The sequence below is a fragment of the Castanea sativa genome, chromosome 9, assembly GCF_040712315.1.
Source record: "Castanea sativa cultivar Marrone di Chiusa Pesio chromosome 9, ASM4071231v1".
In the NCBI taxonomy this organism is placed as follows: Eukaryota; Viridiplantae; Streptophyta; class Magnoliopsida; order Fagales; family Fagaceae; genus Castanea; species Castanea sativa.
The window spans coordinates 46,083,057-46,098,245 of record NC_134021.1 but is presented as its reverse complement, the minus strand read 5'-3'; the positions used below and the strand labels follow the sequence as shown (position 1 = coordinate 46,098,245).

The following is a 15,189-nucleotide window of genomic DNA, read 5'->3' as shown; positions in this document are numbered from 1 at the left end:
TTGTAAGTGCACAATTGTACCCGAACCCAAAGACAAACGTGGGCTCAGGCCCAATGAGCCTTAGACAATAAGATTTGTAAAGTGTGGATTTAAAATCTAGGTTAAGGATGCTGAAAGCTTGATTAGCAGGCTATAGTGCCGCAATCTAGGCAAATGACAAATGAATATGACAAAGGAACCTCCTCGGACGGAAGCCGAGGACAATTCGTATAATACTTCTCTTTCTCACTCAAAGATTACAGTTCTTAGTCCTTTTTCGCTAATTCGCAGGTCCCCCTTTCTTTCCTCTCTTGTCTTCTTAAATACTTCTTCTTCTTCCCTATTTCATCCACATGTCACACAAATCTTTCCCTTAGCTACTTGTCCCATCCACCACCTTTTTGAAGTCTTTAAATAATAGCAGGAAGGTTGAATCCTACTGTTCAGAGGTCATTTTCCCATTAATGCGGCCAGGGAGGTAGATGCAGGGTCTTTAATGTGGAGGTAGCAGTCTTTTCCTTAGATATTTCTCTCACATCCTTGCGTCTAAAGGGTGCTTAGATCACCCTCTTACCCATCTATTTTTCCAGAATTCTGCCTTTGACCTTCTTGGCAAGTCCCAGGGTCATCGATGGGCCTGTCTGAGGAGACATTCCTCCTCGGACCTTTACAGTGCAGACTGACTTGTGTGCCTGAAGGCCTTTAATCAAAAACAAACTGGTACCCGTCAATAAAGCCCAAGGCCCAAATGTTTATTCGGGAATTTGTTACTCCCCACAGATATTTTGTGTGATATTTTTTCAATTTTTTAATTAGTTAATTACATACTTACGGCAATTTTTTTAAAACGAAATTGAACAAAAGTCTTAAATTGAATAATTTGAAACTTAAAGGAGTTAATTGTACGAAAGTAAAGTTAAATGATTGAATTGAATTTAAGTTAAACTTAGAGGGTGCAATTGACATATTAGCCTTGTATATATTTATTATTGTAAAAAAGAAAAAAGGAAAAAAAGGAAAAATTATGTTTGCTTATATTTGATGATGGTTATAAACCTCATGTTTGTAGGCTAGACAATAAGCTTGCTCATTTGCTAGCAAAATATGTCTTAGGCATAGTTGATTTTGCTGCTTGGATTGAAGAGAATACTTATTTTGTTAAACAAGCTCTTCTTCATACTATTATTTTTGCATTTTCAATCTTAATAAAGTTCATTATCTTCCCATAAAAATTTTAAAAAAAAATAGTAGCAATTGTTATGATTGATAAGTTACAACTAATCTAGAAAATGTGTAAAATTTGTTGGTGAAAGAAAATGTGTAAAATTATGGTGTACTATTAAATATTTTAATATTGCAAAAAAATTGAAAAATAATAATAATGTGACCAATGATGTGCATTAAAAAGTGTAGCATTTAATTGTTACTTTTTTATTATGAGTAGTATTATAAGTATTACAAGTTTTATTATGATCATTTATAAAGTAATTAAATCCTACTGATCTAAAACTTTTTTTTTTTTTTGGAGAAAATACCAATCTAAAATTTATTATACCATTAACATTTTCCTTTTATTATTATATTATATAATAATATATAGAATAGATTGCCCAGACCGAATCTCAATCCCTGATTGTCACTTTGCTTTTTACCCTTTTCCACAGGACGAACGCACCAACAAGACTTTAAAACTTTGGGTGATGTTAACAGGCTACCTACTACTACATGTTTAGAATCTTTTGTTTTGGCAAACGCGTTACAAGATTTATCCCCACCTCCCCTCCTCTGTAGCCGCTGTTGTTTATGGTTTTGTTTATGGTTTGAAGGTTGTCATTTGTACGTTCAGTCAAGTTGATATCTCTTATGTATTTAGATAGGGTAATAAATTTGCTCATTTATTAGCAAAACATTCTTTAAACATTACTAATTTTTTTACTTAAATTAAAAAAAATTCTTATTTCATTGAACAAGTTCTATACCAAGATATTACAATAGCTTTTCAGACTTTATAAAGTTTCTCAGTCTTTTCATCAAAAATAATATATTAACAAAAAAAAAAAGCAACACTAAGGTGCATATTTATCTTAATAAAAGTTTGATATTTTCATTGTCACAAGTGATTTTGACAAAAAGTTGAACACTCTTAGAATGTGTTTGGATAGAGCGTTTTGACGTCTGCGTTTAGCCCAAGCGTGTTTTGCATTTTTTTTTTTTTTCCCAGCCGCACTTGTTGACTTTCCTGCGTTTCACCTTTTTTTTTTTTTTTTTGCTCCATCATGCGTTTTAGGGGACAAACGGCTACTGTTCATGAACAGTAGCGGTATATTTCTGACTATTCAACCACTTTCTTTCGTGAACAGTGCATTCGTACACTGTTTACGGATCCACAAATTTCATTTTCAGCCATTTTTTTTATTAAAAATTGGTCCCACAATACTATTCACACATTTAAAAATTATTTTGCTACAGTGTTTTCAGTTTTTAGCAATAAGTTCTATCCAAACAGACCATTAGCTGTATGGTGGATTTTGCTGAAGTATAAACGCATATGCCGTGATCCCAAGGGGTTAAGCAGCCTGCGTTTCACCTGGTAGCCGGACACTAAATATTTCACCCGCTTGCTTCTTCTCCAAAGTAGATGACGATTCACCAAACCAATTTGAGTGCATCGTCTTTTTCTATATACCTTCATGTGATTCTACTCTTTTCCATATGCTTACTCTGCTTGCAACCCAATTTTACTGCCACTGCTCCAACAAACGGGACTGATCGTTTGGCTTTGCTGAAATTTAAAGAATCTGTACCTCATGATCCGTATAACATATTGAACTCATGGAATGACTCTATGCACTTTTGTAACTGGCTTGGGATCAAATGCAGCCGTCGACACCAAAGAGTCACAGTCTTAGACCTACAAGGCTATAAGTTACATGGATCTTTATCACCTTTCATAGGCAACCTCAGCTTTCTTAGGTTCATTAGCCTCGAAAATAACAGCTTCTATGGTCAAATTCCACGAGAATTTGGTCATTTGTTCCGACTGCAATGGCTTTATCTTAACAATAACACGTTGGAAGGGGAAATACCATCCAACTTGTCCAATTGCTCCAATCTCATATACATAGATCTTGGTGTGAATAAGCTTACAGGAAAAATTCCAGTGGAGCTAGGCTCTTTAATGAAGTTGAAACATCTCAGGCTTCAAATAAACAATTTGACAGGGGGGATCCCTTCTTCTCTTGGAAATCTTTCATTGCTCAATGATTTCAATGTGGAGTACAATAATTTGGTGGGAAATGTTCCAGATGCCATAGGCCAATTAAATCGCTTAATACTATTCGCAGTTGGGCTCAATAAATTGTCAGGTACAATCCCTTCCTCTCTTTACAATGTGTCATCTCTCCAAATCTTTTCAGTTGCAGGCAACCAACTTCATGGCACACTTCCAGCCAACATGGGCCTCACTCTTCCTATTTTGGAAGATATTTTCTTTGGTGGAAATGAGTTCTCGGGGACAATCCCTACTTCATTATGCAATGCAACTCAACTTCAACTAATTGATTTAAGTTCCAATAAATTTCTAGGATCAGCTCCAAGTAATTTGGGTAATTTGTTGAATCTTTTCTTGCTAGATCTGAGTGGAAATTATCTAGGAAAGGGCTTCTCTTTCTTGACATCGTTGACAAACTGTAGTAAACTTAATATGTTGATTTTACATTCAAATCGATTTGGAGGTGTTCTGCCCAATTCTCTGTCCAACTTGTCAACCCAACTCACACAAATGTATCTTGGAGGCAATGAAATATCTGGAACTATTCCTGCATCATTAGAGAATTTCATCAATTTAATTGTCTTGAGCTTAAATGATAATCACTTCACAAGCGTCATTCCCACTAGCTTTGGGAGATTTCAGAAGATGCAAGTATTGATTTTAAGTGGAAACAGATTGTGCGGAGAAATACCAATCACCATAGGCAACCTTACTCAGTTGTTCCGACTCAATTTAGAAGAAAATAGATTCAAAGGAACCATACCTCTTAGTATAGTAAATTGCCAAAATTTGCAACTCTTAGACATTTCACAGAATAACCTCAATGGATCCATACCCCAACAGCTTATTGGTCCTTCTTCCCTTCCATTACTACTCCTCAATTTATCTCACAACTCATTCAGTGGCAGACTACCATTTGAAGTAGGTACTTTGAAAAATATTATCAAATTGGATGTCTCTAACAATAATCTGTCTAGTGAAATTCCTACATCCATAGGAGATTGTTTGATGTTGGAAAACCTTTACCTGCAAAGGAATTCCTTTGAAGGAACCATTTCATCATCTATAGCTTCTTTGAAAGGTCTTCGACATCTAGATCTTTCACAAAATAACTTATCAGGATCCATTCCAGAGGGTTTAAAAGAGCTTCCTCTTTTAGAAAATTTGAATCTTTCATTCAATAATTTTGTAGGTGAGGTACCGACCAAAGGTATTTTCAAAAACATAAGTGCCATATCATTGATTGGAAATACTAAACTTTGTGGTGGTATACCAAAATTGCAGTTGCCAAAATGCCCTATAAAAGTCATGAAACCAAGAAAGTCCATCAGCTTCAAACTACCAATTGGTATTATTTCCATCGTTCTATTTTTCTTTTTCTTTTCATCCTTTCTTGTTCTTTTTTGGATGAAAAAATCAAAAAAGAAATCTCCTTCTATGGTTTCAACAATGGACCTCCTTCCAAATGTTTCGTACAAAGAACTCCATCAGGCAACAAGTGGATTTTCTCCAAATAATTTAATTGGATCAGGCAGTTTTGGCTTTGTTTATAAAGGAACTCTTGATCAGGAAGAAATGCTAGTAGCTATAAAGGTCTTTAACCTTCAACAAAAGGGAGCTGCCAAAAGTTTCATGGCTGAATGCAATGCATTACAAAAGATCCGACATCGGAATCTTGTTAAGATAATAACATGTTGCTCTAGCATAGATTATAGTGGGAATCAATTCAAAGCTCTAGTCTTTGAATTCATGACAAATGGGAGCTTAGATATTTGGCTGCATCCAGGGCTAGACAGCGAAAATCAATCAAAGAACTTGAGCTTTCTTCAAAGACTAAATGTTGCAATTGATGTGGCTTTTGCAATAGATTATCTTCACAATCATTCTGCGCAACCAATCATTCATTGTGATTTAAAGCCAAGTAATGTTCTTCTCGACAGTGACATGGTTGCTCATGTAAGCGATTTTGGCTTAGCAAGGCTCCTCTCAACTACCGATGATTTCTCTGAGAAGCAGACTAGTACAATTGGGATAAAGGGATCTATTGGCTACTCTGCTCCAGGTAATGCCTTTCCATTACTGTCTAAATCCTAAAATAAATATCCTAACAGATATTGTTAAAAATAATTGTTTGAAACACATTTGATTTGCTTTGTATATTATTTTTGAGCAATTATCTTCTCAACATAAGATTCTCCCCCAAAACACGTAACTCGGTAACACGCATACAAACTCAATTTATTTTTAAATAAAAAACTGGAAGTAAAAAAAAGGTTTTAAACATGATTTAAGCCTTGATAACTCATAAATTTGATTGGATGAACTGACTATCCATTCATTAGCTTGTGTATTTAATTTTAAGCATTTATTCCTCAACACAATGTATGTTTGTGATGATAGCTGCCAATCGGTTATATATAACTGATTCTAAAAATAAAAAAATAAAAAGTTATAGCTGCTCTTAAAACTGGTCTATGCTAAAATTTTGTGTATTTTATTAATGTACGTATCCTACCCTAAACGACAAAGTTGTCAACAAACAAACGTTCATGTAATGGATAATAATAGGACATGATTTTGTATTGAACATGGGTGGACTGTGCAACCAAGGCATTTAGGAAGGCCAGTATGTAATGTGTCCAATATGATTATACCAACAAAAATTAATTTGATAAAATTATCCTAGTTCTAATTCATAACCATTAACCATATTTCCTGTACTACATCTAAACCATAAATATTGGATCTTCCTTTAGGCCTAAAGCATTAACCTAATGTACAAGTTCTCATTTTTTCTAACTTGAATTTTTTTTTTTTTTTTTATAGGACTAACTTGAAATTTTGAAATCATTAGGTTCTTTTTTTTTTCTTTTACTTTTTTTTATTATGAAAAATAGGAATTTTCACTCTCCTTATATCCGAAATCTCATTATAAACAATAACTGCAAAATCTTCTTACATAACATAATGTGTAGAGTATGGCATGGGTGGTGAGGCTTCAACAGCAGGGGACGTGTATAGCTATGGAATACTTCTATTGGAAATATTCCTGAGAAAGAGACCCACTGACGAAATGTTTAAAGATGGTCTCAATCTTCACAATTTTGTTAAAATGGCATTGCCAGAAAGACTAGTTCAAATTGTAGACTCAATCCTTCTACCAAGAGAAGTTGGAGAAACACCAGCAACAATAGTGGCTAGAGAAGAAAATTATGAAAATGAAATTCAAGTGGTTAAAGAAACTCTGGGTATTGTGAACCTGTGCCAAATGGATGCCAATATGCATAAGTGCTTAGTCTCAGTCCTTGAAATTGGATTAGCCTGTTCAGTGGAGTCACCAAAAGAAAGAATGAATATGGAGGAAGTGACCAGAAAATTACATTTGATCAAAAATGTTTTTCTTGGTTCCACGATCCGCGAAGGTGGCCTCATCTAGTAAAATCCAAGTTGAGGTAATGCTATATTTCAAATTTGAATTTACTTTAAGTCAAATTGCACATGACAATGATCTCATAAAATAATTACTAGCCATTATGTTTCTTTCTTTGTTACAATTAATTTTTCATAAATACAAGCATGGGATTTAAAAAAAAGAAAAGCTTTTTTGATAGATCTCTGTTCTCACTAAAACTTTTAGTTATCTAGATTTTAGACCCAAAATCCCACTGGATACTTTTAATTTTCATATATTTTTTAATAGTCTCAAGGAGTATCATAAATGTGCACTTCTCCTCTCACATGATAGTGAGTCACTAGTTAAATTTATGGTAAGAACACAATTCATCTAAGGAGGGAGGTACATATTTATGATCCTTCCAAAGTATCTTATAATTTTCCCATGATTTATTTACACTTATGGAAGATAATTCATTTTTACTTGAATTCTAGGAGCAATAAACTACCTGAAGAGATCGGTGGAATCTCCTTGTTAGCCCTGTTGAATAAATCATTGGCGTTTGTCCGAGACATGTGCTCTTATGGGCGCTTGCTTACTCTCATTTGTTGAAACAATCAATGGATGACTTCTTTTGGTCTTTACTCATGCAGAGTATGAATGTATGATATGCTATATGCGTGTATTTGTGTTGTACTTGTGCTGTACTTGTACATCATCTATGCAATTTCTGAAATCTTGTGGATGTTTCGAAAAATATATTTATTTGAATAATAGATGATCCAAGTTTCTCTAAACATAGGGTTTATTTTTTGGGCAATTATATTAACATCCCTTATAGTATAAGGAAATGACAATTTCTTCTTTCCACTTTATGTGAAGCGATAGTGTTTATAATGATTGAATGAAGGGTAAACTACATATTTAGTCCTTATTTTATATACCATATTTTAATTTAATCCCTAACCTTTCAATTGTGTCAATTTAATCTCTAATCTTTCAGTACTATGTCAATTTAGTCCATGCCGTTATCTTTCAGATGAAAATTGATGACGTGTCTAATGGCCAAAATAAAAAATTAGCTTCTGTTGATGTGGCAATAAACTAAAATTTTATTTTGGCCGTTTGTCATGTCAGCAATTTTTATCCAATATATAAGGGCAAAGACTAAATTGACACGACACTGAAAGGTTAGTGACCAAATTAAAATATGGTGTAAAGGATAGGGACCAAATATGTAGTCTACCTTTAAATGAATTATGAAAAATGTTTGGATTCTCTTTAACGGGAGAGTTCATAATTAATGATCTTAATAGTTTCACATTTAAATTTGGATGCTTGGACAGTTTTAGCAGTTCCACATTGGATGTTTGGGACCATATAATTTCCATCGTGCTTGAACTTTGGATCGTGTTAATTTTCCATCGTGTTTGACACTCTGCAATCCTTGGTGTTTGTCACTTCACTTTTTGCCTATTTCCACATCCAATGTATAGACCAAGATAATTTTTTATGGTGAACTAAAAAAATTGAACCAACTCCAATTCATCCATATGAGTCATCTAGATCAGAAAGATTATCCTCACATAAAAAGGTCATCCCTCATAGGACGGTCGTCCATGGTCATATGGGTCATCTGTTAGGATTTGTACCCTTAAATCCTATTGTATGATGCTATGTATGATATTATGTATGACATTATGTATGACATGATGTATGACTTAATATTGTGATTGATAAAGTTATTTTATTATTATCTAAAATAATGGTAACATGAATATGAGACATTATCATATAGTCCATGAGATGCATTGTATGTGATTTATGTGAAAAGTCACAAAAGATGTAAATCACAAGTTCTTTGTAAACTCAGAATTAATAGTTCGTAGTCGGTGATGAAATTGGGCATTTCATCTGCGAAGACTATAACGTGTCAACTAAGATGATTTGTCTTGATCATGGAAGTGGAAGCTTCTAGTTGATATGTTGATATATTTTAAGAGTTAAAACATATTGAACAGGACCGCTGTGAGATTTATTATTCTCCTAAAGACTGTCAAATGAATAATAAATCTCACGAATTCTATTTGCATGAACTCATAATCCTAAGAGAATAATGGACCTGATCATGAAATGTAGGTTGCTTTGATATATCAGGAGTGAGACCTGAAATGACGGTCAAAACCTCAGTATGTTGGGCAGCCACATTTAGTGTTGATGGAACATATATTCTTAAGATGGAATTCATAGTCTCTTGATGGAGATATAAAATATTCCCTTGAGATAAGTTTAATGGTTTCAGTTATTCAGAGAGTTAGGCCTAACCACTTTAGTAAGAAATTACTAAAGTATATATTTATGAAATTGGATTTCATAAATATATAATGAATAACTTTAAAGAATTAAACCGGGTACTCAAGGATAAGATGTAGTAATTTACAAAGTGGCAGTCTACGTTTATGACTTTGTGTTACTACGAATATTTTATGAAGGGGTTACGTGTATAATAAAGTCTTGGGATATAATTTATTAATAAGGCCTAGAGTGCAATTATATTTATATAGTGGTATTAAATATAATTAATGGTAACTTTGGACTTGTCAAGAGTTGACGGAAAAGCCCAAGGCCCATTGGAGCTAGTGTCTTATTGGTCCCTTTTGGTCCCACTTTAAGCCACACACTAAAGCCCAATTGGAAAAGCCCAATAGGCCAGCCCAATTAAATAATTAGTTAGTTATAAAGGGAGAAACATACAAAATTTTTATTAGAAGTAAGAGAAACAAAAAGTAAAATAAGAAACGGTGTGTGAGAGAGTGTGAGACACACTTTCATTCTCCCTTTGAAAAACTGATTGAGAGACCACACATCTTGGGCGTAAAGTGGAATTGGAGTGAAGATTAAAAGTATTCCCAAGTGCTTCTAATCTTTGTTTTGAATTTCTCCACACCAAGGTACGCTATCTTGTTCTTAAATTCTGAAATTTACATAGTGCACGTTATCAATCATGAATGAAATAGATCCTTGTTTGTTGCTTCCGCTATGTGTTTTGTATGAGATACAAAACCAGAATTTTTCCTTCATCATCTATCAGGAAAGCGCCTAGACGACCCCCAACACTTAGGAAATTTCCAGAAATGGATTTATCTACAAAAGCTTGTAAATCAAACCACATGCTACTATTTTGAAACATGAGCAAGATCTTGTTCATTGCTATAACTTCCTACTAAGTACTTAACTTCCAATGGCAGTCGTAAAAGATAATATTTAACATTCTAACTTCTATAGCAGTTGTGGAAGTTAAGTTTGAACCTTTGAACTTCCACAAATATTAGAGAAGCTACGAAACAAGTAACCACTCCAAAACTCACTATATAATGACTCATCCACATTAAATGGAAGTAAGTTTCCACTATTCCTAAAGTTAGAATTCTTAAGTGCTAGAGAAGAAACTAACTTCAGCATCGAAGGGTTCTTAGCCGGTTCACCCCAGTCACCTTTGATCTTGTGTCTTTTTCTTTTTAGGCCTTCCCAGCCTTCCAAGTAACCACTAGCCCATTGAAGCTTGGATCATTCAGCCTACTGATTTTCTTTGCATCATCAGTTGACGCTGTCCGTGGGGAGGACTAAACTTGCGTTTTGCAATTTATCTTTCTCTGGCAAAAGGCTGCATGGTTCGGACAAGATCAATGGCCACTAGTCCAGGCCACCAAGAGAGTGGGAATGCTTCTAGTCATCTTAACCATGATCGCCAGCCAGCACCTGTCATGCAACCACCTTCCATACAACAAGTGCAATCCATGGCAACCGCCGTGGCAGAATTAATCCGTCAAAACCAAGAGTTGACCAGGGAGATTACTCTAAGGAGACAGCGTCATGAAAGATATGTGCAAGGACAAGCCTAGAGTCAAGAAGTTAGAAAAGAAGAAAATACTGAGCATGAGAACCAGTCAAGGGGCACCACTTCACAAATAGTGCCACACTTGGAGAGGGAGATGGATCAAATGAGGAAGGTCATAGACGAGATAAGGGAGAACATTAGAAGGGCAAATCCCATAGATAATTTAAATCATTGAACTAATTCCCCTTTCGTGGCTTCCATCAACAGTCATCCGCTGCCTTCTAAGTTCAAGATGCCTTCTTTGGACTCCTATGAAGGAACGCGCGACCTCTGTGATCATATCGCAACCTTCAAGACTACAATGCATCTTCAAGGAGTTCTAGACAAGATTATGTGTAGGGCCTTCCCTACCACCCTTAAAGGGCCAGCACAAGCATGGTTCAACAAGATACCTCCAAACACTATGGGTTCTTTCAAAGAATTGAGTAAGTTGTTTGTTAACAACTTTATCGGAGGACAAAGGCATAGGCGCTCCTCATCTAACCTGTTGACCATAGAGCAAGGGGAAAATGAAAGCTTACGGTCCTTCATTACTCGCTTTAACAGGGAAGCCCTAACGGTAGATAAGATGGACGACAAGTTGTTATTAGCAGTCTTCCACAATGGAGTTAGTTCCGATTTGCTCATTCACAAACTCTATGATCAAGAGCTACAGACCATAGCTGAACTCGTCCATTCAACCCAAAGTTTCATGAATGCAGAGGATGCAATCATTGCTAAGAAAAGGAAGAGAGCTAAACGAATGAAAGTAGATCTCCCACGCCATCCTGAACAAGGTCCTCGTCCAAAGAAGGCCCGAACGGGAGAAAAGAAAGATCGAGAAAACAGGAAGGCAAGTTCGTCTTCAACAAGGAGTCAACACTATAAGCCTTTGAACACTCCACTTGAAAAAGTGCTTATGCAAATCAAGGATGACTCGTCCTTGAAGTGGCTGGAAAAAATGAAGGGAGATCCCTACAAGCGCAACAGGAACAAGTATTACCACTTCCACAAAGATCACGGGCATTACACAAACCAGTATTTTGACTTGAAGCATCAAATAGAGAATCTCATCAGGCAAGGAAAATTTAGAAGCTTTCTCGGACGAGATCATGAGGACAAGAAGTTGAAGAGAAAAGTAGAAGAGTCGTCACGGCCCCCACTTGGAGAAATAAAAGTTATTATAGGAGGAACCTCAGCAGGGCAATCTTCCAAGTCAAGGAAGACGTACATGAAGGTGGTGCAAAACGTCTTACTTTCTAGACGACCCCTAAGGACGAGGGGGGCAGATGAGCAAGTCATCACATTCACGAATGAGGACGCTAAAAGGGTTCACCACCCATATGACAATGCGATCGTCATCACTTTGCTCGTTGCTGATTATAAGACTAGAAGAGTGTTGGTAGACAATGGGAGTTCGGCGGACATCTTATACTACCTTGCCTTCCAACAAATGAGGCTTGGACAAGACCAACTTCATCTAGTAAATTTGCCCTTAATAGGATTTGGGGGATGAAAGTGCAACCTATGGGTACCATTACATTACCTATAGTGGTAGGAGCTTATTCACAACAGATAACCAAAGAAGTAAATTTTCTCGTTGTGGACTATTCGTCTTCATACAACGCTATCATTGGAAGACCGACTTTGAACAATTGAAGGGCAGTAACATCTACTTACCATTTATCTGTCAAGTTCCCAACAGATTATGGAGTAGGTCAAGTGCAAGAAGATCAGTTAGCCGCCAGAGAATGCTATCTAGCCATGTTGGCTATGGACGAGCATGTGTAGACGATGAATATCGACGAGAGAGGGGTTACTGTGGAACCCACGGAAGTGCTGGAAAACGTTCCTTTGGACAAAAATAACCCTGAAAAGTTTACAAAGGTTGGAGCAAGCATGGAAAAAAAGACGAAGCAAGATCTTGTCCAATTCTTAAAGAAGAGCATTGATGTGTTCACATGGAGTCATGAGGACATGCCAGGTGTTGACCCAAGTGTCATTACCCATCGTCTAAATGTGTATCCTTCCTCCAAGCCCATACGTCAAAAGAAAAGAGAGTTTGCTCCTGAATTAGATAATTCCATTAAAGAAGAAGTCCAAAAGTTGACAACGACAAAATTTATCTGGGAAGTTTACTACCCGGACTGGTTGGCTAATGTGGTGATGGTCAAGAAGGCTAATGGGAAATCAAAGATGTGTGTGGCCTTCACCGATTTAAACAAGGCTTGCCCCAAGGATAGCTATCCATTGCCACGCATTAAACAACTGGTGAACTCAACTGCGGGTCATAAATTGCTAAGTTTCATGGATGCCTTCTCAGGTTATAATCAAATAAGGACGGACGAGGTGGATCAAGAGAAGACATCCTTCATTACCAGTCAAGGCCTGTTTTGCTACAAGGTGATGCCCTTTGGTTTGAAAAACGCGGGGGAAACTTATCAAAGGCTAATTAATCATATGTTTCGTCCACAAATTGGAAGAAATGTGGAAGTTTATGTAGATGATATGTTGGTAAAGAGTTTGGACGAGGAAAAGCATTTAGACGACCTTCAAGAAACCTTCAATACGCTTAGACAATATAACATGAAGTTAAATCCGAGCAAGTGTGCTTTTGGAGTTTCATCAGGAAAATTTCTTGGTTTCATGGTTTCATGGTTTCATATAGGGGAATTGTAGCAAATCCTGATAAAATTTAAGCAATACTGAATATGAAGCCACCAAGAAATATCAAAGAAGTCTAGTCTCTCACTAGACGAGTTGCCGCCCTTAACAGATTCGTCTTTAAAGCTACATGCAAGTGTTTATCATTTTCTAAGGTTCTTAAGAAGGCACTTAAATGGACAGACGAGTGCCAAAAAGCCTTCCAAGACCTTAAGACCTACCTCACAACAGCTCCTCTGCTAATCCCATCTATACTAGGTGAAGAATTATACTTGTATTTGGCAATGTCTCCACATGCAGTAAGCTCAACATTAATTAGAGAAGAAGGGAAGATACAAAAGCTGGTTTATTATACAAGTCGAGCACTAAGAGGAGCAGAAGGACGATATCCCATGATGGAAAATTTAGTCTTTGCTTTGGTCACAGCTTCTAGGAAGTTATAACATTATTTTCAGGCTCATGTCATCAACGTCCTAACAGATCATCCACTCAAGAAGGCGATGAACAAGTTGGAAGCCGCGGGATGACTAATCCCATGGGCCATAGAACTTAGTGAGTTTGATGTCAGGTACTAACCAAGAAGCGCGATAAAAGCTCAAGTATTGACAGATTTCATTGCAAAGTTCACTCCCAACCAAGGCGAGTTAGACAAGGTCGATGGAGCTCAGAAGTGGGTCGTTTATATGGATGGTTCGTCCACATTATATGCAAGAGGAATTGGAGTTGTGCTAAAATCCCCTAAAGGGGACAAGTTGAAATATGCATCTCGTCTACAATATCAAACAACCAACAATAAAACTGAATATGAAGCTCTCCTTAAAAGGTTGGAATTAGCTAAGTTCTTAGGGGCAGAGTCAATAGTCGTCTAGGGAGATTCTCAGTTGATCATAAATCAAGTGAATGGAATATGTGAAGTTAAGGAAGACCGTATGAAAAGGTATCTTGATAAGGTGAAGCGGCTTGTCAAAAAATTTAAAGAAGCTGATTTTGTTCAAGTCCCAAGGGAGGAAAACATGAAAGCATATGCTTCGGCGAAAGCCGCCTCAGCGGAGGGGGCTATGGTTAAGTATGACAAAGTCCAGTACATGCCAAGCATAGATCTTCTGGAGGTATAGCAAATTGAAGGAGAAGAAAATTGGATAACTCCAATAGTAGTTTACCTCAAAGATGGAAGACTTCTAGATGACAAGGACTAGGCTAGAAAGTTGATGATCAAAGCTGCCAGGTATGCTCTCATAGATGAGGTATTATATAAAAGAGGCTTTTCTCAGCCCTATTTAAGGTGCTTAGCTCCGGAAGAATCAAACTATGTGTTGAGGGAAGTTCAAGAAGGAGCATGTGAAAACTACTCAGGAGCAAGAGCACTAGTCCATAAAGTCGTCCGTGCAGGTTACTATTGGCCGACTATTCAAGCAGATGCTAAGACTTATGTCAAGGTGTGTGACCAATATCAACACTTCAACAACGTCCCTAGACAACCGTCGGAGTATCTCACTCCGATGATGGCCCCGTGGCCCTTTGCACAATGTGAATTGGATATCTTAGGTCCCTTTCCACTTGGAACCAAGCAAATGAAGTTTTTGGTAATAGAGATAGATTATTTTACTAAGTGGGTAGAAACCAAACCCTTAGCAAAGATCACACAGCAGAATGTCAAAAACTTCGTTTGGAAGAGCATTGTATACAGATTTGGGGTACCTAGGGTATTAGTGTCAGACAATGGACAACAATTTGACAACACACCTTTCAAAGACTTTTGCAAGCAATTTGGAATCAGGAATCATTATTCCTCACCCTACCACCCACAAGCAAATGGACAAGTAGAAGTTGCGAACCAATCCTTATTGAAAATCATCAAGACTCGGCTTGAGGGGGCAAAGGGGGTATGGCTAGAAGAGCTACCAGAAGTTTTATGGGCTTATAGGACGACTGTGAGGATCCCCACAGGATAAACTCTTTTCAAACTAGCCTATGGGAGCGAAGCAATTATACCTGCAGAAGTAC

General features: G+C 36.7%; 2 protein-coding genes across 2 annotated transcripts; both read left to right on the top strand.

Annotated features, from left to right (window-relative positions):
* The first annotated feature begins 2,534 nt into the window (after positions 1–2,534).
* Positions 2,535–7,441, top strand: LOC142610996 (uncharacterized). The gene is made up of 3 exons (XM_075782985.1): positions 2,535–5,312; positions 6,226–6,702; positions 7,139–7,441. Exons 1-2 carry the CDS (start codon positions 2,618–2,620, stop codon positions 6,684–6,686), a joined length of 3,156 nt encoding a protein of 1,051 aa, XP_075639100.1. The 5' UTR covers positions 2,535–2,617; the 3' UTR covers positions 6,687–6,702; positions 7,139–7,441.
* A 3,333-nt stretch (positions 7,442–10,774) lies between these two features.
* Positions 10,775–12,037, top strand: LOC142609323 (uncharacterized). Its single transcript, XM_075780895.1, has 2 exons — positions 10,775–11,374; positions 11,489–12,037. The coding sequence occupies exons 1-2, from the start codon at positions 10,775–10,777 to the stop codon at positions 12,035–12,037; spliced, it is 1,149 nt and encodes a 382-aa protein (XP_075637010.1).
* The last annotated feature ends 3,152 nt before the right edge of the window (positions 12,038–15,189 follow it).